The sequence below is a fragment of the Barbus barbus genome (genome assembly GCF_936440315.1).
Source record: "Barbus barbus genome assembly, chromosome: 7".
NCBI lineage: Eukaryota > Metazoa > Chordata > Actinopteri > Cypriniformes > Cyprinidae > Barbus > Barbus barbus.
Window position 1 is genome coordinate 10,213,246 of NC_136735.1, and position 26,472 is coordinate 10,239,717.

General features: G+C 36.7%; 2 protein-coding genes across 5 annotated transcripts in view; one reads left to right on the forward strand and one right to left on the reverse strand.

Annotated features, from left to right (window-relative positions):
- LOC306872593 (lipoyl amidotransferase LIPT1, mitochondrial-like) lies at positions 1-1,654 on the reverse strand. Its single transcript, XM_079421209.1, has 3 exons — positions 1,615-1,654; positions 1,312-1,373; positions 1-1,237 (listed from the first exon to the last, which is right to left on the reverse strand). The coding sequence occupies exon 3, from the start codon at positions 1,141-1,143 to the stop codon at positions 22-24; it is 1,122 nt and encodes a 373-aa protein (XP_079277335.1). The 5' UTR covers positions 1,144-1,237; positions 1,312-1,373; positions 1,615-1,654; the 3' UTR covers positions 1-21.
- A 490-nt stretch (positions 1,655-2,144) lies between these two features.
- Positions 2,145-26,472, forward strand: part of LOC306873264 (patatin-like phospholipase domain-containing protein 6) — a 39,751-nt gene continuing 15,423 nt past the window's right edge. For all 4 annotated transcript variants that reach the window (XM_079422417.1, XM_079422420.1, XM_079422419.1 and 1 more), the window contains exons 1-27: positions 2,145-2,227; positions 7,285-7,367; positions 9,669-9,725; positions 12,205-12,292; positions 12,832-13,006; positions 13,086-13,226; positions 13,358-13,517; positions 14,543-14,623; positions 14,891-15,019; positions 15,116-15,196; positions 15,306-15,435; positions 15,542-15,616; positions 17,996-18,114; positions 18,317-18,484; positions 18,658-18,735; positions 18,850-19,055; positions 19,221-19,352; positions 22,162-22,285; positions 22,375-22,564; positions 22,718-22,867; positions 22,945-23,008; positions 23,100-23,268; positions 24,071-24,253; positions 24,341-24,459; positions 24,976-25,132; positions 25,246-25,362; positions 25,566-25,635. In XM_079422417.1, coding sequence (XP_079278543.1) covers positions 7,323-7,367; positions 9,669-9,725; positions 12,205-12,292; positions 12,832-13,006; positions 13,086-13,226; positions 13,358-13,517; positions 14,543-14,623; positions 14,891-15,019; positions 15,116-15,196; positions 15,306-15,435; positions 15,542-15,616; positions 17,996-18,114; positions 18,317-18,484; positions 18,658-18,735; positions 18,850-19,055; positions 19,221-19,352; positions 22,162-22,285; positions 22,375-22,564; positions 22,718-22,867; positions 22,945-23,008; positions 23,100-23,268; positions 24,071-24,253; positions 24,341-24,459; positions 24,976-25,132; positions 25,246-25,362; positions 25,566-25,635 — 3,208 coding nt within the window. In that variant the 5' untranslated portion in view covers positions 2,145-2,227; positions 7,285-7,322. The remainder of the gene's footprint in view (positions 2,228-7,284; positions 7,368-9,668; positions 9,726-12,204; positions 12,293-12,831; positions 13,007-13,085; positions 13,227-13,357; positions 13,518-14,542; positions 14,624-14,890; positions 15,020-15,115; positions 15,197-15,305; positions 15,436-15,541; positions 15,617-17,995; positions 18,115-18,316; positions 18,485-18,657; positions 18,736-18,849; positions 19,056-19,220; positions 19,353-22,161; positions 22,286-22,374; positions 22,565-22,717; positions 22,868-22,944; positions 23,009-23,099; positions 23,269-24,070; positions 24,254-24,340; positions 24,460-24,975; positions 25,133-25,245; positions 25,363-25,565; positions 25,636-26,472) is intronic.

Genomic DNA, 26,472 nt, shown 5'->3' on the forward strand with positions numbered 1-26,472 from the left:
CATTTCTGACTTCATCTTTATTCACATCACTGAAACCACACCAGCACACAGTCTATGAATCTTCTCAGCAACATCCGCAGTCATTGAAAGGGTTCTCATGAGCGCCGCCACCAGCACTGCGGTTTCATTCGGACAGTATTTGCTGCCATTCAGAGCTGATGTAAACTCATTCACCATCTCTGAAGGAAGCCAGTCTTCCGGGATTTCCACAGCACATTGTTCTACAGCACCATTTTTGATGTCCATATCAAGCTTAATAGTCACATCATCCACCACTAAAGAAGTGCAAACACTGAATTTTGGAGTTCTGCCATAAACCCACTCCCACGTCTGCAGATCCTGTGCCATCTTATGAATGCCAGGCATGAGAGCTTCATGAGTGGGGTCCACTGTGACGAATGGGCCGTCAAAGCCAAATTCATTATTGTACTGGGAAGCAATAGCATCCATGATAGTGTTAGAGTCAAGAGTGGGATCCACATCCAAAAGGTTCTTGACAGGGGAAGGAACGCTTCGGGTAGCATTGCTTTTGATAACTTCAGAAGTGTTACTCTTCAGGACTGAGGACAATATTGAACGGTCAACAGAACACAATAATGTACAGTGATGATAAGCAGAGGTTCTGCCTAATTTCGCAGCAGTGCCTGATATTTTGTAATGGCCATTTAACAAAATATCAAATCTGTCTGTCGCTGCGACATCTAGATCGGGTCTCAGTGCTTTTAATGCACTTGTAACGACTTTGAGGTTTCTGTGACGGTCGTATTTCTTCTTGGAGGTGAAGAAGGTCATGTTGATGTTTCCAAAATCATGGAAAACCGTCCCACCTCCACTGCGACGCCTCGCTAGCGGGATTCCCAAGCGTCTCATCAAGGGCAGGTTACACTCCTGCCAGGGGTTTTGATGCCTGCCTATGACAACCACGGGTGCATTTCTCCATAATAACAGCATGCTTCTGTTTTGCAGATCGACGTGATCATGAATCCAGTCTTCTAAAGCCAGGTTCTCAAATATACCAGTTGAAGCAGATTTTAGGATGATACCAGCTTTTCCCATCTCATCGAAGAAGGTTGACAAAGTGCTTTTGAGGCGAACTGACTCAGAGAGGACGCATGCCCTGTTTAATAGTCTCAAAATCATCATCTGCACTGTTTTTCCCACGCCTGCAGCAGCCGACCATTAACTTTGACAACCGGGTCGACAAGATCCCGTTTCCGGTCAAAGCATAATAAAAGTCCTGCACGAAGCAAAATTGAGTCGAATATTAAATACATGCGATGTTAAGATGTATTAAAAATACATGTTCCTTACGCAGGCGTTTGATCTTCGTTTTTCAAAGTGCTGTTCAAACATGTTGGCCAAAGTCACTCTACCTAAAAAACAAACAAACAACAACAAAACAAACAAACGAAGAATGAGTGAAATGCGGTTTCTACTGTGTTCGGAGCATAGACTTGTTCGGAGGTCTCCTTTAAATGTTATCCCTATCACATTTAAATTATATTACATAATACTTTTTTAAATTTACTTAATAATATCATAATACTTTGACGTTTAGAATCACAAAATAACCCTCAAATGCTTAAAAAAACAAACAAACTGTGCTCTGCTCACATTTGGTGTCCGTCTCACTGTTAGCAGTCTTTTTTATATTATATTTATTATAGTATATTTAAAGATCACCACTAGGTGGTACTAGATAAGTCCTTATGCATAATATAGTGTGACGACTGTAATATAATCTGATCACTACGAGATCATTCTCTGCAAGCAGTGAATGATTAATATTCAGAATGAGATTAGAAAATTACTAAATTCAATCAGCATGAAAGCATTTTGATAAACGATGTTCATTTTGATCAGTTAACTCTCCGTGTCTTCTTAAATGAATATCTGACTTATTCAGAGAACTGTATTTTCCTTGAAACAAACTGCTCTTACTGGTGTGGTTTGTAAAACAGCCTCATACACATCGTTTCTGCAAAGACTAAATCAAGTATGTTATGAATTTAAATCAGTAAAACCCAAGAACGTTCGGTAAATAACAATGGAGGAGGGAATCAGTGAAAGTCATTTTTCTGGATGCTGATTGGTCGGGTTGTCGTGCCTGATTGGTTGTTGCACTGACTGGGCGGAGTCTACGCACAGTACGCACGCAGACTAGCTCTGAACGGATGTTTCCTATTTGACGGTGGTTTGACAGATCAGCACGGACCGTCGCCTTCAGGTATGATTATAAACCAGACATCATGCACAATTGACGGATTATGTGAGAGAAGAGTGTATATGCAGTGTTAGTTTCCCAGTGGAGGTCGCAGATGGTGCGCTGTGTTGATCCGCCGAGGTCACCGCGCAGCATCACCGGATAACTTTACAGCACTGACTGCGGTCAGAAAACATCAAGACCTCGCGGCTGAGTCATTTTCAATAACACACACATCTGTGATCAGCGTATAGATGCTCATTGCTTTAGCTGTCATCGAGGGCTTGTTAGCTGACGTGTTTGAACCCACTATCAGCTGATGAGACACGTCCATGTGATGCTGTTTCATTCATTATTCCATCAACCGAGGAGGTGTTTCAGATCACATGCTGATCAGCGTAAATTATGTGTCGTGGATCCTGGCTTCTCAGGTATATTATGCTCTAGCAGCATGCGATTGTCTTTGAGCAGAAAGATCTGTATGCTGGACAAGCGAGTACTTTTTAATGAATAGGATACAATTTAGGGTCCCATTACTGATGTGCTACTTCCATTAGCTGTTCGTTTACTATCAGAAAAGTTAAAGTATTTATAAAATTAATGTAGCATGAAAACTAGCTAGTTTTAAAGACACCAATGTTAAAATGGTGGTTTGTGTTCATCCCACCTTAGAGAGCTTGACCTTCTTGACTGTATCTGTTAATTAAAATCATACAAAATTGTCACAATTTTGCCATAATAGGCTGAACTGATGTTTAATTAATTACTAATCTAATTTGAGTCCCGCTTAAATTTTTGCTGTATCATTTATTTATTTGAAATATTGTGTATATCATGAAATTTGGTGTATCATTCAAAATTATTATTATTTGTTTATGTTTAAAAAATACTGTTAAAAACTATATTTAGCCATTTTCCAAATTTGAGCTTATAAAAATGAGTGATGCACCGTATTGTATTGTTTTACAGAGAAACCAAATTCAAAATGAAATTTTTTTTTTTAGTTGAAAAACCAAAATGTGGGTAATTTGGTGACTGAACTCTTATGCTGTTCAGGGTGTCACGTACAGCAGAACAGATTTTGCATATCTCTACTCTGACATTATTTGTGGTCATGGTGAAGTGTGTACACTGCTGATATGCTTAGGCTACCTGTTGTAGCTTATACACCTTGTGTAGACAAAAATATACTCTGACACAGTCAAAACACTCTATCAGAGTAGCATTCATTTTTTTGAATTCATTCATTCAATCAGTGGTTTTGGCTGAAACTGGAAAATAATTTTTTTTCTCTCACTGTTTAGGCTGAACATTTTAGGATGCTGAATTTTTAGGTTACCAAAATCTTTCAAGATTAAAGGGATAGTTCGCCTTATCCAAAAATGAAAATTCTGTCATCATTACTTCTACTCCTTCTTCTTTCTTCTGCTGAACATAAAAGAAGATATTGTAAAGAATGTGGGTAACCAAACATTTGTCGGCCCCCACTGCGAATGGAAAAAAATACAATAGAAGTCAATGGGATCAGAAACTTTTGGTTACCAACATTCTTCAAAATATCTTCATTGTGTTCAGCAGAAGAAAGAAACGCATGTAAGTTTGGAACAACTTCTGGGTGAATACATGATGATGGAATTTTCATTTTTGGGTGGACTATCCCTTTAATGACTGACTATTTATTGAAAAAAAAAAGAAAAAAGTTAACATTTTAAAGAGTTTCAGGAACTATTTTGTAAGTAGAAGCAGTTGTTCATGCTTGAGTTTATGCATGAGTCGTCTATCTCGCACAGCAAAATCTGTATTTATAGAATGTGAAATGAAGGTGTTTAATCTGTCAGTCACACTTCTTGACCACTGAACATGTCTAATATCATGACGGTCTCAGCGTTGCAGCTTGGACGGTTCTTATTGAAACGTCAAGTGTTGTATTTGTCAGTTGGGGGCTTTTAAACAAAACTGTGTCTGTAAGTGTGTATGTGGCCGTCTTTTCTTCTTCTCTCATGCTTAAGGGTGCATAGTAAGAGCATTGTTAACCGAGTACAATGGCTATTAGAAGTTGCCCATTAGTGAGCAACTAATACTGGTGTTTCAGCTTTTCTTTCTCTTCCCCCTGTCATTATTGCCCTGTAGTTTCCATTCCCTCTCTTGTTATTCTGTAGCGTGTTATTGAATGCCAGAGTTTTTCAATGCTATCTGTGCCAGTAATCAATCTGAATGTGATACAATCACTCACTACATCTCTTTCATCTGTATAAACATAGTTGGCTTACAACTCCAGCCATTACCAGAGCATTTTATACACACTCCGAATCAGATGTGGATGAATCTGTGATCATCTCAGTAATCTAATCCTCTCTCTCCACTCCCAATGATTTCAGTTGTTGGCCTCTGGACACTGTGATGTCATCTGTGAATGGCTTTAGATAGGCTCAGTTTTTTAGATGTAGATGGGAGGTGATCGTGTTTTTGTTGGAGGTTGTGTTTATGTGTGTGCTGAACGTGAAGGCATGTGTTGTTTGCTGCGGAGGTCAGCAAAATCAGCATGTGTGTGGTTCAGTGTACATGCAGTCTGCTCGTGCAACCCTGGATGTGAAAGGAACAATGAAGTTATCAGTATACAAATCACTCACACTGTACAGCCATGTGTGTGTTTTATTGAGTGTCTGTCAGGGATGATGACATCAGTTCGGGGAGGGCTTGTGATTGGATAGATGTCTCTGCTGATTGTGATGTTTGACTGACCTGTTCATGAGCACTGTTTACATTAACATTACTAATATGAAAACAATGTTTACATATTTTCTGTTTGCTGCCAAATGCAGTGAATCATTTGTGGCAGCAAACGTTTTTTTCAGTACCGACTGAACTTGTTTGTGTGTGTTTGTGGTACACATTAAGGTACTGAATGTTATAATGATATTTTTAAATAGCCTGCTTTTATGTAGGATAAGATATTATAAAATATAGGTGTTATTTTAGTATCATTTACAGAACTTTTATAGCTTTTCATGTTTATTTTTTCAGTTTAAATTTGAGTAATTTCTTTTTTCTTTTTTTAAAATATATATTTCTATTTAGCTTTAATTATTTTTAGTAATTTTAGTACTTCAACTTATTTCTATTTCAGTTTAGTTACCAAAGCAACATTTCTGGCAGTGTTATTTTATAGTATTTATAGCTTTTATTTGTATATTTTTAGTTTTCATTTTAATTTCAGTGTAAGTTTTAGTAACTGTGTTAAACTGTGTTCAGCTATTTAATAAATGTGCTTTTGATTGTTTTAATTTGAGTAATTTTAGTTTTATAAGCAAATTACATGGTATACTGTAGTTATTATTACTACATTGTGTATTTTAGCATGGCTGAAAAGCTGTACTGTTCAATCATCATCTTTGATCTGGTTAGGGCCCTATAAATCTGTTTTATTTTTTCCCAAATTCCATTTGAATTTTTCTGGATTCCGTTTTTTCCACTTTAATTTTTCTAGACTGGACTGTTTTAATGGTTAAATTAAATTTTATTAATCAAAAGCATGTCTAATTAATTGAAATCATGAAACGTATTTAACAGCAATCTATTAAAAGTTTAACAAAAATTACATTTGTAAGGCCCAGTGAAAAGTGTTTTATTTTTTTTTTATCTAATTCAGTTTGATTTTTTACCACATTCTGTTTCTATTCATTTTCAGAGTTCCATTTTGATAGTTTCATTTAATTTTAATCAACTCAAATTGTTTTTATACAAAATAATTTATTATTATTTCAGAAATGCTGTCTTGTGTATTTACAGAATTTATTCTGGTAAATAATTTTTCTGGTAACTATTCCTTTAAAAATAATGTGTTAATTAGGGGTGTGCACGAATAGTCAAACTTTTGAATATTCGGTCCGTAATTATTATTCGAACAATAAAAACACTTCCAATTTTACTGTGTGTTAATTTGCTTGTCGTAAATGCAGGGAATCCATGATCAATCCTAAACTGATAGTATGTAATCACACGTCATCTGCCTCACGAAGTTTGGAAAAACATTCAACCTAGCATGTGGATATTATTTTTTCTCTCAGAATTAATACGTGAAACAATTTAAACGCAATAAATATAGGCTGACTTGAGTATATGTAGCCTACATTCTGTACTGTAATTGGAACAGTCTGCTTGATTTTTCCGTTTGCTCTGCTTGATCTTGAATGCTTTTTTTATGTATTTCTTGTTGTTGTTAACACTAAAATAAAGCCTTGCGATATAACGTAACGTTGTTGTAGAACATTGTTGAGTACCGGCTGATCATAAGCTTGTTCAGAAATCGTGACAAAAACTTTCTCATTAAGCCTCATTTAAATAAACGAATATTCGAATATTCGTTTTTTCAGAGCTCCCTAGTGTTAATATGAACTTTATTAGCAATAGTAATACTATCATTACATTAAGTAATGTATTTCTGTCACAGTTTCTTCAAGTTAAACCAAACTTTTATTTTGACTGGTTGCTGTGAAGACCATTAAGTTATGTTTGTATATGATATGATGATGGTTTTTCTCAAAATAAATGGACAAATGCTCATGAAGCGTCTCTCAGAGCAGTTCTAGAGATCATGTTCTTATACTGAGGCGTCACGCACGCTTCAGTATGTGTGCAGTAAACGAAACTGCACGTCTATGCCATTCATTCACACAGAGACACACAGAACATGCAGGATTCATATCTAAATAGTATTTTTGCAGCTTAACATTCACAGACACTAGTCTATATTGCATTTTGATTGAAGTGTAATGACCTACTATTTTTGATTAATCTATCCAAAATTTGGCACATTCGGTGACATTCCATGTTATACAATAAATTCAATTTTTATGACTAGATTCCATCTGCGTTTTCCACATCACGTAAATCATAGAGTCCTATCTGTTTAATAATCTATACCATTTTATTTTATAATACAATGTATCCAGCTGATTCCTGTAATGTGCATGGACTTAAACTGAGCTTTTTTTGTAGCCTGCAAGGATTCTTATTGAATGTGTGTGATATGCTGATCTGTGCATGTTGCTTGAAGCCTGTTGTCTTGCCATGTGTTGCAGCGCCTGTCGTTGATGGCCCAGCTGTGTGTTGAGGTAGAATGGGACAGAGCACATCGGGCCCAGAGTCCGCAGAACCTCCACAGGTGAGCTTTACCTCACACACACATGCACAAACCTGAACGCTCTCAGATTGAGCGTTCACATGTTTCAATGTGAGTGCAATTTTGACTCCAAATTACACTGTGGCCCAATTTACGTTTGTAAACCCTTGGTTAATGTTATCATTTACATATTCGCACGGTTAGTAGTACAGTACACAACAAGCGAGCTGCCTGTTTTGATAACAGTTTGTCGACCTGTGGAAACGTCTGCTGTAAATCCGTTCTATTGTCTAATAAGTGCCTGAATATTTATTGAGGCATTTATGAAAGGTTGTGTACAACTCTAAAATGTTTCTCAGTCCTGTGTTGAAAAAGACAGTAACCCATAGAGAAGTATAGTGGGAAAATCCCTTAAGTTTTAACTAAGACTCTTTGCTGAATCTCATTATTCACTCACACAGATAAGCAGCTGCACTGCTTTCCCATCATGCACCTTGCACCTCATTTACTTTGCTCCAGAAACCCCGCCCCTGCGTTCTCCAATCTGTTCATTCGTCAATATCCGCTGCTGTTCACTTTTGTTTTACCACCTTCTTTCCTTCTCTTACAAATCTTCTTTGTGTAGGCCATTGACAGCTGTGTTTTGTAGCTGGGCAGATTGTCTGCAGCTAATCTGATCACGTGACTTGTTTAGAAAGGTTTGTTGGTGTGATTTGTAATGCTGAACAGAGCAGAAGTGAGAGTTTAGTTAGAAGATGCAACTAGATGCCTTGGGGTATTCATGCAGAACTGCACAAATTCATGTCTCGGTCCAAAGATTACAAATCGCAAGGGCGTATTTGCTTACGACACATCTGAATGTTGGACTGTCCATGCATTTTTCAGTCCATAAACAGCTTTGATAAAAGTGCACTAAAATGTTTAGATAAAAGTTCATGAAATTAACAGTAATTTTTGGAAAATATGATTCAAATAATGTATATCCACATATGGCGGGTGTCTGAGATCACACTACTTTATCTCTGAAAACCCAAATATGTAGTGCACCTTTAAGACTATGGGCAGATACTCCTGTAATACAAATGTAAGTGACATTTGAGAGAGATTCTAATCTAAATACACTCTGAATTCATTAAAATGATGTCGTGATAAAGTCAGAGGATGTGTTAACATCTACACGGTTATGTGGTTTCCACCAGAGACAATGAAGATATACCACCACTTCTGTTTTCAAGTACTTCTTCATTTTCAAATATGTTGCACTCAATGCATACAATGCATGCTTGGCGAATAAAGCTCATTCTGAAGTAAAATTCCATCATTCCAAAAAAATAAAATTTAATAAATCAAAAATAAAAGAAACATCTTAATCATTACTGCAAAAAACATGTACTGCTCAGTGGTATTTATAATTATTTATAGTTAAAAATAACTAAACATTCTTAAATCAAGGTTTACCTGAGAAGCAAAATTATTTAAGGTATTAAGTCTCAAAATTAAGTGAGTTAAACAAGACTTTTATTGTATCTTATGTCATTTTTTCTCAAGTAAATGTGTCTTGTTTTAAAGATGTTGAGATATTTTACTAAAAACAGGACAAAAATGCTTTTAGAAAAAAATTGTGCTGTGTATTTTTGTCTTGTTCTGAAATAAGTCTTAACACCCTTTAACAAGAAAATTGACTGGAGTAGCACAGCTGTGTAAGATATTAAGATCAGAGAATATATCATAAATTAAGTTAAAAAATGCTTTACAAAGAAGTCCAGATGGGATAGTTCACTCAAGAAAAAAAAAATTCTGTCATCATTTACTCACCCTCTAGTTGTTCCAAACCTAGATATTTTTTTACAGGAAAACAAGACAAACTTCTTAAGAAAATTATTTTTACAGTGCATTTATCATGTGTAAGATCCATTATTATTTCATTTATAACTGAGTCTCCATTTAGCACACTAAGCTACTATAGAAACAGTTCTGCTATTCATTTTAGAATCACTAGAGGCCTTATTAACAATGCTTTATTGAAAAAAATAAATGAGCTGAGAAAGAGAGAAGGAAGGAATGAGTGAGTAGGAGAGTGACAGAGTGGGAATTCTTGAAGGACTGAAGGCACAATGGAGAGAGGAAAGGTTTACATAATTATGGGACCGAATAAAATGGTTGTGCTCCAGTAACAAATGCATTTATCTTTCGCATATTTCTCTTCCTGTCCTTCACTTTATCATTATCTCGTAGTTCCTGTGCCAGATCTATAGTCTTTTTTTCCTCATGTTCTCATTTTTAACCCCAGTGTTGTGTTCTCATATCAAAGCTGGCTATATTAACATCCTGTGTGTTTTGTAGCTGGACAGATTTGGAAACATCAAGAGTTTAGTGGAGGATCAGCTGCAGACCAGCATGGTCAGTAAACTCTCATTTAACACTGTTACACTGAATCATAGCCTTTGCAGAATTGTGCAAATGTTTCATTTTTAATTCTGAATTACAAATAAATACTGGCATGTCACATTTAGACATCTGTATACAACAATATTGTGAAAAAATTAGTGCTATCAAACGATTAATCGCGATTAATTGCAATTAATCGCATCCAAAATAAAGATTTTGTTTACATAATATATGTGTACTGTGTATATTGATTATGTATATATAAAGACACACACATACAGCATATATTTTGAAAATATTTACTTGTATTCACGTGTATATATTTCGATTCATATAAATTATATCATATACAGGTACAGCTCAAAAAATTAGAATATCGTGAAAAAGTTCATATATTTTAGATTCATTACATGTAAAGTAAAACATTTCAAAAGTTTTTTTTTGTTTTAATTTTGATGATTAGAGCTTACAGCTCATGAAAGTCAAAAATCCAGTATCTCAAAATATTAGAATATTTACATTTGAGTTTCAATTAATGACCATCACTACAGTATAACTTCTGGGTATCTCTTGTTCTTTGAAACCACAATAATGGGGAACACTGCTGACTTGGCAATGATCCAGAAGACAATCATTGACACCCTCCACAAAGAGCGTAAGTCACAGAGGGTCATTACTGAAAGGTGTGGCTGTTTACAGAGTGCTGTATCAAAGCATATTAAATGCAAAGTTGACTGGAAGGAAGAATTTGGGTAGGAAAAGGTGCACAAGCAACAGGGATGACTGTAAGCTTCAGAATACTGTCAAGCAAAGCTGATTCAAACACTTGTGAGAGCTTCACAAGGAGTGGACTGAAGCTGGAGTCAGTGCATCAAGAGTCACCACGCTCAGACATCTTCAGGAAAAGGGCTACCAAGCCACTTCTGAACCAGAAACAACGTCAGAAGCATCTTACCTGGGCTAAGGAGAAAAAGAACTGGACTGTTGCTCAGTGGTCCAAAGTCCTCTTTTCAGATGAAAGTAAATTTTGCATTTCATTTGGAAATCAAGGTCCCAGAGTCTGGAGGAAGAGTGGAGAGGCACAGAATCCATGTTGCTTGAAGTCCAGTGTGAAGTTTCCACAGGCAGTGATGATTTGGGCTGCCATATCATCTGCTGGTGTTGGTCCACTGTGTTTTCTGAAGTCCGCAGTCAACTACCAGGAAATTTTAGAGCACTTCATGCTTCCTTCTGCTGACAAGCTTTATGGAGATGCTGATTTCATTTTCCAGCAGGACTTGGCGCCTGCCCACACTGCCAAAGGTACCAAAAGCTGGTTCAATGACCATGGTGTTACTGTGCTTGATTGGCCAGCAAACTCGCCTGACCTGAACCCCTTAGAGAATCTATGGGGTATTGTCAAGAGGAAGATGAGAGACACCAGACCCAGCAATGCAGATGACCTGAAGGCCGCTATCAAAGCAACCTGGGCTTCCATTACACCTGAGCAATGCCACAGGCTGATTGCCTCCATGCCACGCCGCATTGATGCAGTAATTCATGCAAAAGGAGGCCCAACCAAGTATTGAGTGCATAGAAATTAACATACTTTTCAGAAGCCTGACATTTCTGTTTAAAATATCCTTTTTTTATTGATCTTATGTAATATTCTAATTTTCTGAGACACTAAATTTTTGGTTTTCTTTATCTGTAAGCCATAATCATAAAAATTTCAAGAAATAAAAGCTTGAAATATTTCACTCTATGTATAATGAATCTATATAATTATGGGTTTCACTTTCTGAAATGAGTGACAAAACATATTGACCTTTTTCATGATATTCTAATTTTTTTTAGATGTACCTGTATAAATATATTTAATATATAAACGTAACATATTTTTCTTAAATATATACATGCATGTGTCTGTATTTATATATACAAAATAAATATACACACTACACACACACATATTATGTAAACAAAAACTTTTATTTTGGATGTGATTAATTGTTTGACAGCACTAGAAAAAATATTACTAAAATTTAAAATAACTGTTTTCTATTTTAGTGTTTTGTTAAATGTAATTTATACCTGTGACGCAAAGCTGAATTTTCAGTATCATTACTCCAGTCTTCAGTGTCACATGATCCTTCAGAAATCATTCTGATATGTTGATCAAGAGATTTCATATTATCAAAGTTGAAAACAGTTGTGCTGCTTTATATTTTTGTGGAAACTGTGATACAATTTTTCAGGATTCTTTGAAAAAGTTCAAAAGAACAGTATTTATTTAAAATAGATGAAATATAAAATATTAAATGTCCTTAATGTCACTTTTGACAGTCTTAAATAAGCATTTTACAACATTTTAAATAAACGCTGCCATTAATTAAAATTCAAATTTGTTCCGATTGTTGACAAACCTTGGTTTTATGATACATGTATCTCACACTGAAACAAACGGATACAAACCTTTTCCTGATTTCTCACTGTCTTGTTTCTGTTTCAGGTGGTGGGAATTATAATTGGCGCTGGAGTCGCCATCGTCCTCATTGCTGTCCTCATATTTTTTGTCCTGCGCAGGATGCAGCTCCGCAGTTAGTTCTCAAAAACTCCTTTGTCAAATGAATGTTTCTTATATTACTATTTTTTTTTTGCTTTGTGAAATGATCAAGTAACCTAAATTTATGATAATAAAGTGCTGATAATATTCCATAGACATTTAGAGAACATATAGACGTATTGTGTTCCCTTTAATTTATTCTTTGAATTTTCTTAAATTTACCTTCATAAAACTTGCATAAATTCATTTATATATATAAAAATTAATTTAAAAAAATTGTGTGTGTGTATATATATATATATATATATTATACTTTTTTATTCATTATTGCATTTTAACGATACACATGTACATATATATTCCATGTAACAGAGAAAACACACACATGAAATAAAAATAAAATAAAAAAAGCTTCTCAGTATTTTACATTAATATACAATATCACCTCTTTTTGTTTAATCTTCTATCAACACATTTCCACCACATTTTAAAAACAATTTGAAAGGTCCCCAAACTCCATCAAAAATTATGTATTTATCTCTTAATAATATTTGCTTGTTTTTTTTGTCTCAGAGCTTGAGGCTCAGGAAGCCCCAAAGTATCGTTTTCGTAAAAGAGACAAAGTTTTGTTTTATGGGAGGAAGATTATGAGGAAGGTGTCTCAGTCCACCTCTTCGTTAGTGGGCTCCACTTCTTCCTCCAGGCCCCGCCTCAAAAAGAAACAGAAGATGCTGAACATTGCCAAAAAGTACGTTTCTGTAATGCCATTATTCGTATGCGTATTCATTGGCTCAGATGATCAAGTGTAACAGCATGTCTGTTCTCAGGATCCTGCGTTTTAAGAAGGAAATGCCCACTCTGCAGATGAAGGAGCCTCCTCCGTCAGTGCTGGAGGCAGATCTCACTGAGTTTGACGTGGCCAATTCTCACCTGCCATCTGAGGTGCTCTACATGCTCAAGAACGTGCGGTAAGCTCCCATTGTTTCTGAATTAATTCACATCAAGAGTGAAATTAAAGTGACCTTAACCACTCCCATGCTTTATGGAATGTAAAATATGATATATAATGTATGTTTTTGGTCTGCCGTGTCTCCTGCAGTGTGTTGGGTCACTTCGAGAAGCCGTTGTTTCTGGAGCTGTGTAAGCACATGGTGTTTCTGCAGTTCCAGCAGGGCGAATATGTCTTTAGACCCGGTCAGCCTGATAGCAGCATATATGTGGTACAGGATGGCAAGCTGGAGTTGTGTCTTACTGGACAGGTGTGAACTACTCATCCAATATTATTTTAGTATCATTGAGGTGCTATTATAGATTTTGTTAATATTTTGAATTAGTTTTGATATTTTCTATAGACATTTATATTTTAATGGGATAGTTCACCCAAAAACGAAAATTCTGTCATTAATTGCTTACCCTCATGTCGTTCCAAACCTGTAAGGCCTTCGTTCATCTTCGGATCACAAATTAAGATATTTCTGATGCATTCCGAGAGCTCTCAGACCCTCCATAGACAGCAACGATCCTTACACGTTCAAGGCTCAGAAACGTAACAAGGAGATCGTTAAAATATTCCATGTGATATCAGGGGTTCAACAGTAATTTTACGAAGCTACGAGAATACTTTTTGTGCGCAAAGAAAACAAAAATAACGACTTTATTCAACAATTAGTTTCCTCCGCGTCACCCTATAGTGCCATTTAGTATCATGAGAGTATCACATAAGTTCAGATCAAAGCGTAAACAACATAAAAACAGCGTATTCGTGTACGGTGCTGCTGACATACAACAGCATATGTTGTTTACGTATGTGATACTCTCCAAAATGGCGCTATGGGATGACACAGAGGAGACGAATTGTCGAATAAAGTTGTTATTTTTGTTTTCTTTGCGCACAAAAAGTATTCTCGTAGCTTCGCAAAATTACGGTTGAACCCCTGATGTCACATGGATTATTTTACCGATCTCCTTGCTACGTTTCTGTGCCTTGATCGTGTATGGATCCTTGCTGTCTATGCAGAGTCAGAGAGCTCTCAGATTTCATCAAAAATATCTTAATTTGTGTGTCTTACGGGTTTGGAACGACATGAGGGTGAGTAATTAATGACAGAATTTTCATTTTTGGGTAAACTATCCCTTTAATTTGTTAAAGTTTTAGTAATAAACGAAAATGAGAAGTGGTTCCTTTGCAACCGCCAATTTTGTTCTATTTATTTTATTTGAATCAACATCAGTTTTAGTTTTATTTAACGATAATAACCCTGGACTCGCCTCTCTCTCTCATAAGGATGGAAAGGATGGAGTGGTCAAAGAGGTTTACCCAGGAGACAGTGTTCACAGTCTACTTAGCATCCTTGATGTCATCACAGTGAGTCACACCCACAATTCCATTCTCTGTGTGCTCCTGCTGTTTAACAGCACAGGAAACCTAATTACTTTAGAAAATGTTATATAACCATTGTTTGCCTCATTATCTTTTCCTTTTCCCTGTTCCCATTCATTATGCTGTACTTGTTCCTGTATTTTGTTCTCTTTCCTGTTCCAGTTTCTTCCACTTTTTCTTCCCTTTCCTTAGAAATTGGCCCATATGAAGTTCAAGTTGCATTTTTTTTTTTGCAACATTTGTGTATTTCAGGGTCACCAGAGACCTTATAAAACTGTCTCAGCGAGAGCGGCAGAAGTGTCCACTGTCCTCAGACTGCCTGTCGATGCCTTCCTGTCCATCTTTGAGAAATACCCAGAGAGCCTTGTGCGGGTGGTTCAGGTCTGGAATTTTAAAATTGCTCAGAAGTTTCCGTTGTTGTCAGTAAGGACACTGCACATAATTGAGAATATATTTCCTGTTGTGCCCTCTCTGCAGATCATCATGGTCCGTCTTCAGAGAGTGACTGTTCTGGCCCTGCACAACTACCTGGGGCTCACAAACGAGCTCTTCAGCCATGTGAGTGAACGCACATCTACACTCAATTCACACTCGCTTTCTTTTTTTTATTTGATATTTTATACTATCCAAAATATTTACTATTTCCTTTCTCTCAATCTTCTCTTAGGAAATGCAGGCTCGTCCCTCTCCTGCCTCTCCTCATCCAACACGCTCCAGTCCTGTACGACACAGCAAACGCTTTTGCAGTCTCACCATTCCTGATAAACATCGTGAGGCCGCTGTTCAAAGTGCTTCTGGTGAGGCATAATATCATTATATCTGTTTTTTTACTATACGCCTCAAGTTGTTTATGTTGAGAGATGTTAGGCCTTTAGAGTTTAGTTTAACAGTGAGTGTCTGCAGGTGGAGATCATTGGAAGGATGGTGGCACATCACCGACCCTCAGTAGGACCATATCCATGCCTGTAGACATCGCAGGTAGGTGCATACACTACCATTCAAATGTTTGGGGTCAGTACGATTTTTTTATTTTTTGAAGAAATTAATACATTTATTCAGCAAGGATGCATTAAATTTATCAAAAGTGTCAAATAAATGCCATTCTTTTTTACTATTTATTCATCAAAGAATCCTGAAAAAAATAGAAATTTTCACAAAAAGCTGCATAACAGTTTTCAACATTGATGATAATTAAAAATGTTTATTAAGCAGCCAATCAGCATATTAGAATGATTTCAGAAGGATCATTCAGCTTTGAGATCACAAGAAAAACTAATATATTAGAATAGAAACCCGTTATTTTAAATTGTAATAATACCTCACAGTATTACTGTTGTTACTGTTTTTTAATCAAATAAATGCAGCCTTGGTGAGCATAAGAGACCTTGTAAAAACCTACAGAAAGCAAACAGAACCTAAAGTTTAGAACAGTAGTGTACATTATAATATTATTAGAATGTGTACATTTGTAACGTAATAAAAAAAACGTAATATTAATATGTAAGTTAAAGCAAATAGTTTAATTTAGCTCAAAGGGAGTCATTTATGATTTTATAGGGAATTTGACAGAATCACTGTTTTACAGCTGATCACTGAACGAGCCGTATAACAAACTCTGTACTAGATATTAAAATCCAAAATATAGTGAAAACACTATTTAATAGCACAGTAACAAGATCGGCAGATTAAGACATTAACTTGTGAGCACAAAACACAAGATACTTCTCTTTTCAATATAAATAAGATTTTATTTATATAAACCTAACACATGAACACAAGCATTCACACATTCACACGCTGCAGAAAGAGAGAAAATAAGGAAAGGATGAGTTTAAGAGAATGGAAATGTGAAATCCGAAGTTTACAGCAATATGTTCAATTGCATAGACCTGAACAACCATCAATCACTTATTTAACCCTCGCTTTGAGTTTCACAATGAGGCTAAAATTTATATTAAATGCACCGATTCAGTTAGAACCTGGAGGTGTTACTTGCTTGCTTTGCCTGTGTTAAGGGGTTTCCTTTGTGTCTCGTCGTTGCAGACGACGGGGGTCCCCGAAGTGTCTGATTGGTTGAGAGTTCAGTAGTCTTTGAAGTGATGTCTTGGGCGTTGGCTGAGGATGCGGAGTTGGTCTGGTTGAAGTTTGAAGCGAGTGCAGTCGGAGCTGGACTTTGCAGCAAACTTACATTAGAACACGAAACTCCACGGAAAGAAAAGAAACTAAAGTAAAAGAATAAGAATAAAAGGATATAACAAGACTAGGTGGTTTTCTTCTCATTGTGGTAGCAGCTGGCACGTGGGCCAGAGCACGCTCAAAAAGCAGCCTCAAAACGCGGTGGCAAAAAAGAGCAGAAGAGGAGAAGGGTGACTAAGAGAGCATTTGATGGTGTCCTGAGTTTTTAAACTCGGCTTTCAGACCGTCCCGTCTGGACGTCTTGACCAATTAGATACTGTCCTTGCTCGGGGTATTGCTTTGTTTCTCCACCCCATCAATAAATCAACATGTTAAATGGTCAGTCACATGTCCGAACTTTACAAGCTCTTGCAAAGCATACTTTTGAATGTGATTTCTATAACTAGAATATGATGCATTTTACAAAGAATTAATTGGAAGAAACATTAAAGCATGACTTTTCAAACTCATACATACCAAACATGAATATTACCCTTTAAGGCTTAAGCTATTCAATACTTATTAAAAGCAAGACATACACAATGAGTGATTAAAACAAGGATAGTCAAATGTGTGGGTTGCATACATAATATGCAGTTATGCATAGAAATGATTAGTTTCATTAAAAATTTAAAATGAAAGTATTTAAGATGATTTTAGGTGCGTATGGAAGCATACAGTCTTTGTCTTGTATGGGGGAAGACCCCCCCAAGAGAGTCTGTAGCTTGTGATTTTCTATTACAGGTTTACATGTGACCGCAATCTCTTTGACCATCAGTCTTGATTACTTGCCCCAAATTTGACGGTCTCCTTCCTGAATTGGAATTATCAATAAGTGTTTTTTTGTCTCAAGGTTGTAAGCTGTTTTATGAAAGAGGCTTGCTGGTTAGTTTGCTTGCTTCAGACTAGTTGGAGCTAGGAATCTGATTTACGACATTGTCCTGTTTTCTTGGGGCCTCTCTGTGGAATCTCAGCTTCTCATGTTTCGATGTTCTGCTCGAATCTTAACTTTGTCTGATTCGGTCTGTGATATCCTATACAATATAATATACATAATGTTATACAATTTATACAATGTGTATATATAAAACATAATTTATACAGTATAGAAATGTATGATGTATCATGCTTATGTTGGTGTCATGCTGTGACGTTATTGCTGAACTTATGCATGTTGTACAGGAATTCAGAAGAGTCTGCGTTCAGATTTCGACATGGCTTATGAGAGAGGCCGTATCTCTGTATCTGCTGAGGATGGAGAGGAAAATCTGCTGAGGAAAGCTCCACCTGCTTTCACGCGAGTGAGTTTTTACACTCATTTTAACACGTTTCACATACTAACATATTTTTTATTACAGTAATTAGAGTCTAACGAGAACAATCATTAAGAATAAGAATAAAAATAGACCTTTTGGTTTTACACTGAAATATGACCCACACAAAAAGTACTGAATCACTCAGCCTTTAAGTCTAAAGACGTCATGCTTGTTTTCTGTGACACAGGAGCAGCGGGAGAGGAAGGTGACGGTGGATGAGGTTCCTTCAAGTGTGTATTTGTATCCTGAGGAGGAGTCAGGAATGGAGAACATTTTTAGTCCGTTTCAAGGACGACCTAATGCTACACTGTTCGAGGAGGCCCAGAAAGAGATTCTCAAACTCATGAAGATTGAGGTATCTTTCTGTATTTATGTGCTACAGTTAATCAAGTTAAAGTTCATAGTCCAGTAAAATGAAGCAGTTTCACATGCACTTTAGCTTTCCTCTGATTTCTGACGGTCAAACCTGTCTCTCTCTTGCTGGACTGGGTTGATGCCCTTTCCTCATATGCACACTTTCATCATCAGGACCCTGCACTGCTGAATGGGAGGGTGACATTTCATCATGCTAAAGCTGGATCTGTGTTAGCCAGACAGGGAGACCAGGTGCTCATTCTCATCTCTTTTCTTCTGCCCAATTTATTTGGCAAACTTTAGATCTCTTATATTGAAGACACAAATAATCTTTGTAATACGGTTTCTTCCTCTTCTTTTCTATAGGATGTGAGTCTGCATTTTGTCCTGTCTGGTTGTCTTCATGTCTATCAGAAGATGATTGACAAGCAGGAAGCAGTGTGTTTGTTTGTGACCCAGCCGGGTGAGATGGTTGGACAGCTGGCTGTACTCACAGGAGAGCCGCTCATCTTCACCATTAAAGCTGAGCGTGATTGTACCTACCTCAAAATATCCAAATCTGACTTCTATGAGTGAGTATTTCCATACAGTCCTACAGTTGATTTCACACAGACTCTCAAACTTTCAGTGTTTTACATGGCACACTACCTATTACAAATCTCACAGAAAAACAAAGAACAAATCTACATCAGTAGATAGCAGAGTCATATTGTCTGTGATTGTGCTGCCCCCTGTAGGATCATGCGTGAGCAGCCAAGTGTAGTTCTCAGTGCAGCTCACACCGTGGCTATCCGCATGTCCCCGTTTGTACGGCAGATGGATTTTGCCATTGACTGGATGGCTGTTGAAGCCGGACGGGCCCTGTACAGGTACCATAACTCTCTCACATAAAATGTTTTTTATTTTTTTTATTTTATTATTCAATTCATTGTAACATTTTCTTTAGCTGAAAGCATTCACAGGTTATAGTTAAAATATAACTTTGAATAAATGAGAAATGTTGCTTGGATAATTAATTTAGATGATAATATATCTTAATATTATTGTATATACTGTATATTAGTGCTGTCAATCGATTAAAAAATTGAATCGCGTTAATCACAGTCCTGGACTGTGATTAATCACGTTTGATTGCAAATTTAAAATACTAGGTTTTACCTGTAAATGTGCTGAAATAAAGAAATGCATGACAAACTAGTTTAAGGAAACAGAACCTTTCACATCTCTGCCAGATATGAGACATAATCCTTATTATTCTTTTGTTTTAATTCAGCCATTATCAGCCTTTATACTGGCAATAAAACACATACCAAGCCACATCGCTTCAATCCCAGTACACATTTACCCAACTATTATCAAAAGTATTTCTAAATAAATACAAAACATTTTCTTGCAACCTTATGTGAAGTATTATGACCAAATGCATTATGAAGAAGAATTCGACCTGTTCTGCAGGTGCATTAGAGCTAACATTAGCATCATGCTACATAAAACAGTTTATGGGATTAATAGTACACTTTTACTCAAAACTCACTTTAAACCACTATCGAGTGTTTGTTATAACTTCCTTTTGCGATCACATGTGTGTATATATACACTTTGGGCGACTCTCTCTCTCTCTCTCTCTCTCTCTCCACATTAGCTTCACTTTCGTCGAGCCTGGCGCCTCATAATCACACAATCCCTGCGTCCCAATGTGCATACTATCCACCCTATCTGCCCTAAATAGTATTGAAAATTCCTAATATCACATAGAATTTAGGATGGAGAGTGTGCACATTGAGACACAGGCAATGATTACCTTCTGCACTACGATGACGGCAAGAAGTTGGGGTCAAACCTTATCAAATGATTAATTTGCGTTAAAAAAATATTAACACGTTAACATTTTTAGATTAATCGCATGCGTTAACGTTGACAGCCGTACTGTGTATATATACTTTAAGTATATTTTATATTTCAAATGTTTGGTTTTGCAGTAAAAAAAATCTAAAATATTTTCTAAAAGAAGTCTCTTATGCTCACCAAGGCTGCATTAATATAAAAAAATACAGTAAAATAGTAAAATTATTATTAGAGATAACCTTGTTGGAAATGGGTTTGGCTAAAAGAAAACTTTGGTTCCGTCTGTACTAGGTACTTATACGATATTGACTGGGTTAAATAGAATTGCATTACTAAAAAGAGACTAAAATACAATTTTCATTGACTAAAACTAGACTAAATGTCATCAGTTTTCGTTGACTAAAACTAGACGAAAATAGTCATGGTTAATTCTGACTAAAATAAGACTAAAATGCTCAGACTTTTAGTTGACTGAAACTTGACTAGACTAAAAAGAGTATGAACTTGACTAAAACTAATAAAAACTAAAATGACAGCTTCACACAAAGACTAGACTAAAACTAAAATTAAAACAGGCCACCAAAAACAACACTGATGGCAGGTCAACAGGCTTTTCAAAATCCAGAATATTTTTAAAACAGGTGCTTTTACATTTTCGTTTTGAAACTCTTCTTCCATCGTCTTGTCTGTCTCAACTCACTCTTCTTGTCAGTCAGCTCGACTCACTCTCCTCATGTGGTAAATTAAATCTAATCTGTGATGTGTGACTGTCGTTCGATTGAGCAGCCACGTTCAGTTTTAATTGTAGTGTCCTCTAACTGGACTAAATTAATTTTATTACTATAAAACGGTGAGGGACAGTGCCGCGGTGGGCAAGTGATGTAATCGGTGTTGCGGCTTAACACCGCCAACACAGTCTATCACAGCAAGCCTAAAATGTACAACAATAATAAAACAGTACGCTACAAACTAACTTATATAATGTAATTAACATAAACGAATAAGACGAGGCATGGCATAGGCTACACCAAAACGTTTAGCAAACACAGAGGAATCAAATAAATAAAGAACATTTAAAGAAAGCCTCCATATCGTAACGTGAGAAAAACAGCAAGAACAAAACCAACATGTTCACCTTCTCTGGTTTAAGAAGCTTTTATTTTACTTTCACTTGCAAACCAAATCTTCCATCACTTCCGCCATCCTTTCCTCAGTATTTGCGTCATTTTTGCCGCTGGTGCTGACGTGGCGAGTATAAACCAGGCTCTGCTCCCAAAGAGAAAGCGCCTCTCTCACTCTCTTCACATGATCATAAATCTTACTCCTGCTGCACTGTGCGGCAGCTCTGCTGCGCTAGCTTTATGCATGAAGTAGAGCAGACGTTTTGGAGCAGCACAGACCATGCACTGGCGCAAATGTGACCACGTCAAATTTTTAACTCGTACATAACTATCGATATCGATATCGGCATCGGCCGATATCATTCTGAATAATCGGCTATCGGTATCGGCAGAGAAATTCAGTATCGTTGCATCTCTAATTATTATAATTAAAAAATGTAAAATAACTGTTTTCTATTGAAATATATTAAAACGTAATGTATTCCTTATTACAAAGCTGAATTTGGGATTCTTTGATGAATAGAACAACGATTATTTGAAATCTATATCTTTTTGTAACAATGTAAAAATCTTTACCGTCATCAGTTAAATGCGTCCCTTTTGAATAAATGTATTAACTTCTTTCAAAAACATATTGTGACACCAAACAGTAGTGTACGTGTTCAGTCAATACGCAAGTAATTAATATCATAAAATTTGTTGTGGTTCACAGGCAAGATGATCAGTCCGACTGTACCTATATTGTGCTGAATGGACGACTACGTTCTGTCATCCGAAAAGCGAATGGGAAGAAGGAGCTGGTTGGAGAGTACGGCAGAGGAGACCTCATAGGAGTTGTGAGTCTAAAGCTCTGGAATGAAGGCCAAAGGGTCTAAACTAATCTAAACTTTTTTTAGGATCTCTGAACTGTCTCTTTTTCTCTCAGGTGGAGGCTTTGACTCGGCAGCCTCGTGCCACCACAGTCCATGCAGTCAGAGACACTGAGCTGGTGAAGCTTCCAGAAGGAACGCTCAACAACATTAAGAGAAGATACCCGCAGGTGGTGACACGCTTGATCCATCTGCTGGGGCAGAAGATTCTGGGGAACCTCCAACAGCCCCGTGGACCTTTCTCAAGTACGTCTAAACATTAATCATTCACATCGCACTCAATGCTTCAGTAAAGTCCATCTTGAGAAGAAACATCATCTTAGGAAAAAAGAATAGTAAGCTGAGCCTTTTCTATGTGTTTAAACAAAGAAAGAGTAAAGCAATGAATCCTTTCTCTAGGCTCCGCTCTGGGTCTGCCAAGCGTGGCGTCGAGTCCGGACGTCACTAACCCAGCTAGTAATCTCTCCACTGTGGCCGTGCTTCCTGTTTGTGATGAGGTGTCAATCAATGCCTTCAATTTGGAGCTCAGCCATGCCCTCAGCGCCATAGGTACACTTAACCAGTGATTGACAGTTAAAGCCCATGATCTAGACCCATAATCTAACACACTTTCATTCTTCTATCAGGACCAACCCTGCTGCTAACCAGTGAAATTATCAGAGAGAGACTTGGAGCTTCTGCTTTGGACAGGTAGGCCTATATATGAGATCAGAACAACAATACATAGTTATCGCACTAATTTTTAAAACTGCAATCTGCAACGCTTGTTTTTTTTGACTAGTATTCATGAGTACAGGTTATCAGGTTGGTTGGCTCAGCAGGAGGACATCAATCGTATAGTGCTGTATCAGACGGACAGCGGTATGACCCCATGGACTCAACGCTGTATCCGACAAGCTGACTGTATCCTCATTGTGGGGCTTGGAGACCAGGAACCTGCACTTGGAGAGGTATTTGTTTCAGTCTAGCATTGTTTCTGTCCACACTCATGTGAAATGTGTGAGGTGGATTGAAGTGATTGAAGATCAGAGCTGGTATCCAAAATGTTGAAAGCTGAAACCCCACACGGAAAGATTCAGAAAAATTTACTTTTCACCTTAAGCAAGGCACAACTTTAGGTTAACTATTACAGAGCATGTCAATGCATATGAATTGATTGTAAAATGTGGATTTTTGTATAGTGAATCACTTTAAAGAATTGATTTAAAATGCTGAAAACTGAATGACTCAGAAAAACTCATGGAACTGAATAAAATCTTTTAAACATAAGTTCTTTTCTGCACATTGTACACTTTGTTATATTCCAAGTTGCCTGTATGCACATGTATTTAAAGTAGGGTGGCCATATGTGCCATTTATATGTAAAAATGGCCCGCATGATCACCCTAATTTAAAGTGTTTAATTTCAAGTTGCTTGGTGCAATAAGCATCTTAAGTAGTTTGTATTTTTGTACATAAGACGCATTAGAAGTAGTTATGTAATCCTGTAAATGTACTTAAAAAATACAGAATAAAATCATTAAATTGAATGGAGTTAAAATGAATCTCACTGTGAATCAGATCGAATCAAATTGTTCTGAATTTGCAAAAATCATTCCTGAAATTAAGAACTTCTCAATTAACTGTCTATCCAAAGATTCACACCCCTAGCAGTTCGAATAACTTCAGATGGAGCTGATCCAGTCAGAATTCTGATTCAAACCTAATAGTAAAGAGTTCTGTTTTGATTCTCCCATGTTCTTACCTTCTCAGTTGGAGCAGATGCTGGAGAACACAGCGGTACGGGCCCTGAAGCAGTTAATTCTGCTGCATCGTGAGGATGGGCCGGGTCCGTCGAGAACCGTTGAATGGCTGAACATGCGAAGCTGGTGCTCTGGACACCTTCACCTAAAGTGCCCTCGTAGAGTTTTCTCACGAAGAAGCCCCTCCAAACTGGTAACATGTAGCTTTCTTTTGATTCAAAGAACAATGATTGTTAGTAACCCTTGTGCTTGATAAGGATGTTGTTGTTGCCTTAAACAGCGAGAGGTATATGAAAAGGTTTTCGAGAAGACTGCAGACAGACACAGTGATTTCTCACGGCTGGCCAGAGTGCTCACAGGAAACAGCATAGCCCTTGTGCTGGGTGGAGGCGGAGCCAGGTGAGTGACTTCAAGCAGTTGTCATTATTGGGAGATAATATGATCAGCAGCTCTACCATTGTCTCCTTCCCTGCAGGATTGCGCATAACAAATTTAATGTTTTTTTTTTTGTTTTTTTTGTTGCTAACCTGGGAGGCTTGCCTTAAAGTGGCTTTTGTTAAACTATAGTTTAAAATCACACATTTAAAAAAAAAAAATGTTTTAGTGCACATTATACATTACTACTGTTTGTTTTTAATATTGCTCTTTAGATTTAAAGTACAGGTATTTTTATTAATTTTAGTTTGAGTTCAGATTTAGTTTTTATTTATCCAGTTAGTAATTTTAGTGTAATGTACGAAATGTAATTTATACTTCAGTAAGTTGCTATGGCAACATTCCAAATTTTTGTGTAGTTGGAGTTTTATCAATATTTATGTTTTATTTAATTTAATTAAATTTTTGTTTTTAAAAGTTCTAGTTAAAAATAATATCCCTGGTCTTTGTAAATGGTCAACTTGATGTTCAATCTTGTAGGGGCTGCTCTCATGTTGGAGTAATCAAAGCCATGGAGGAAGCAGGAATTCCCATCGACATAGTGGGAGGGACTTCCATTGGCTCATTCATTGGTGCCCTGTATGCAGAGGAGAGAAGTGCTGTTAGGGTCAAGCAGAGGGCGAGAGAGTGGTCCAAGGTAATGTGACTCTATCCGTTAAATGACACCCTTTACCTTGCTTTGAGCAATCAGATAGAAGATGTTTAGTTATTAATCAATGAAATTTCATTTCGTATCTCTTTTGCCTTCAGGCAATGAACTCGGTATTCAAAACGGTACTGGATCTTACTTATCCAATCACATCCATGTTTTCTGGCTCTGCCTTCAACACCAGCATCTCCAATGTCTTTGAGGACAAACAAATCGAGGTAAGAAGTCTTCAAAGCTCTTTTGAAGGTGCACTTATTTCAGAAATCTAACCTAGTGCTCCTAAAACATGCATTTTGTCCGTTTTAATTGATATATATTACTACTTTATTTAACTGTTTTAATCTTCATAATAGCTAATGTAATTAGGAAGGGTAATTATCATATGTATGACAACATATGTTTTTCTTGCTTGTATTTATAGGACTTGTGGCTGCCTTACTTTAACGTGACCACAGACATCACAGCTTCTGCTATGCGTGTTCATAAAGATGGTAAGTGATGATTGAACTTTGTCCTCTTAATGTGGGGTTCCTCAAGGTTCCATGTTAGGGGCATTTGACTTCTGGAATATGCATATTTTAGGAATTATTAATAATTTAATAATTTTGGTAAATGTCATTGTCAATGACTGATATAAAAATAACAAACAAAAAAATGTTTACAGCAGTGATCGTTTGAATGCTTTTAAAAATGAACCTTGGTTCTGAAATGATAGATATTTGGGATGTTCAAGTTGTTTGGTGTTTGGTTATTATATACATTCTCAATTTGTAGTGATTGAGAAAGAGAAGCTAATGTTGCATGTGGGTTGTGCAATTTGCTGAAAAGTCTGAAATAACGGATGGCTTCTGAGAGAGATCTAGAAAATGCCCATTTCATTAATGCCTGTTAACTCGCATGAAATCGAGATGTTACTGAAGTGATTAATTTCCTTAACTCTGTTTGTCAAATGCATGAATACACTTTGGGATTGACCAGTGGCATATCATGCATCTCTGAATTCTGGGTTTGGTCCCCAAATTCAGTTGAACGTATATCTGTTTCCTGATTAAAATAAGTTCATTCACACTGGCTAAATCAATTAATGATCATGTTAAAAACACCAACTACAGTTTAATGCTGAAAAATGCTGGATTTGGTCACTTGTAATGGTCATGTGTTCACCTGTGTTTACCCAGATGGATTATGGAATTGAATTTGCATGTCTCACTAACTGCAAGGACAAAGCTTGTCTCTGTTTTCTTTCCCACTGTTTCTCTTCCCTTTTTGTCAAAGTTTCTGTCTTCCTTCTGTCCTATCCTCTGTCCTTACCAGCTTTTGTGTCATAG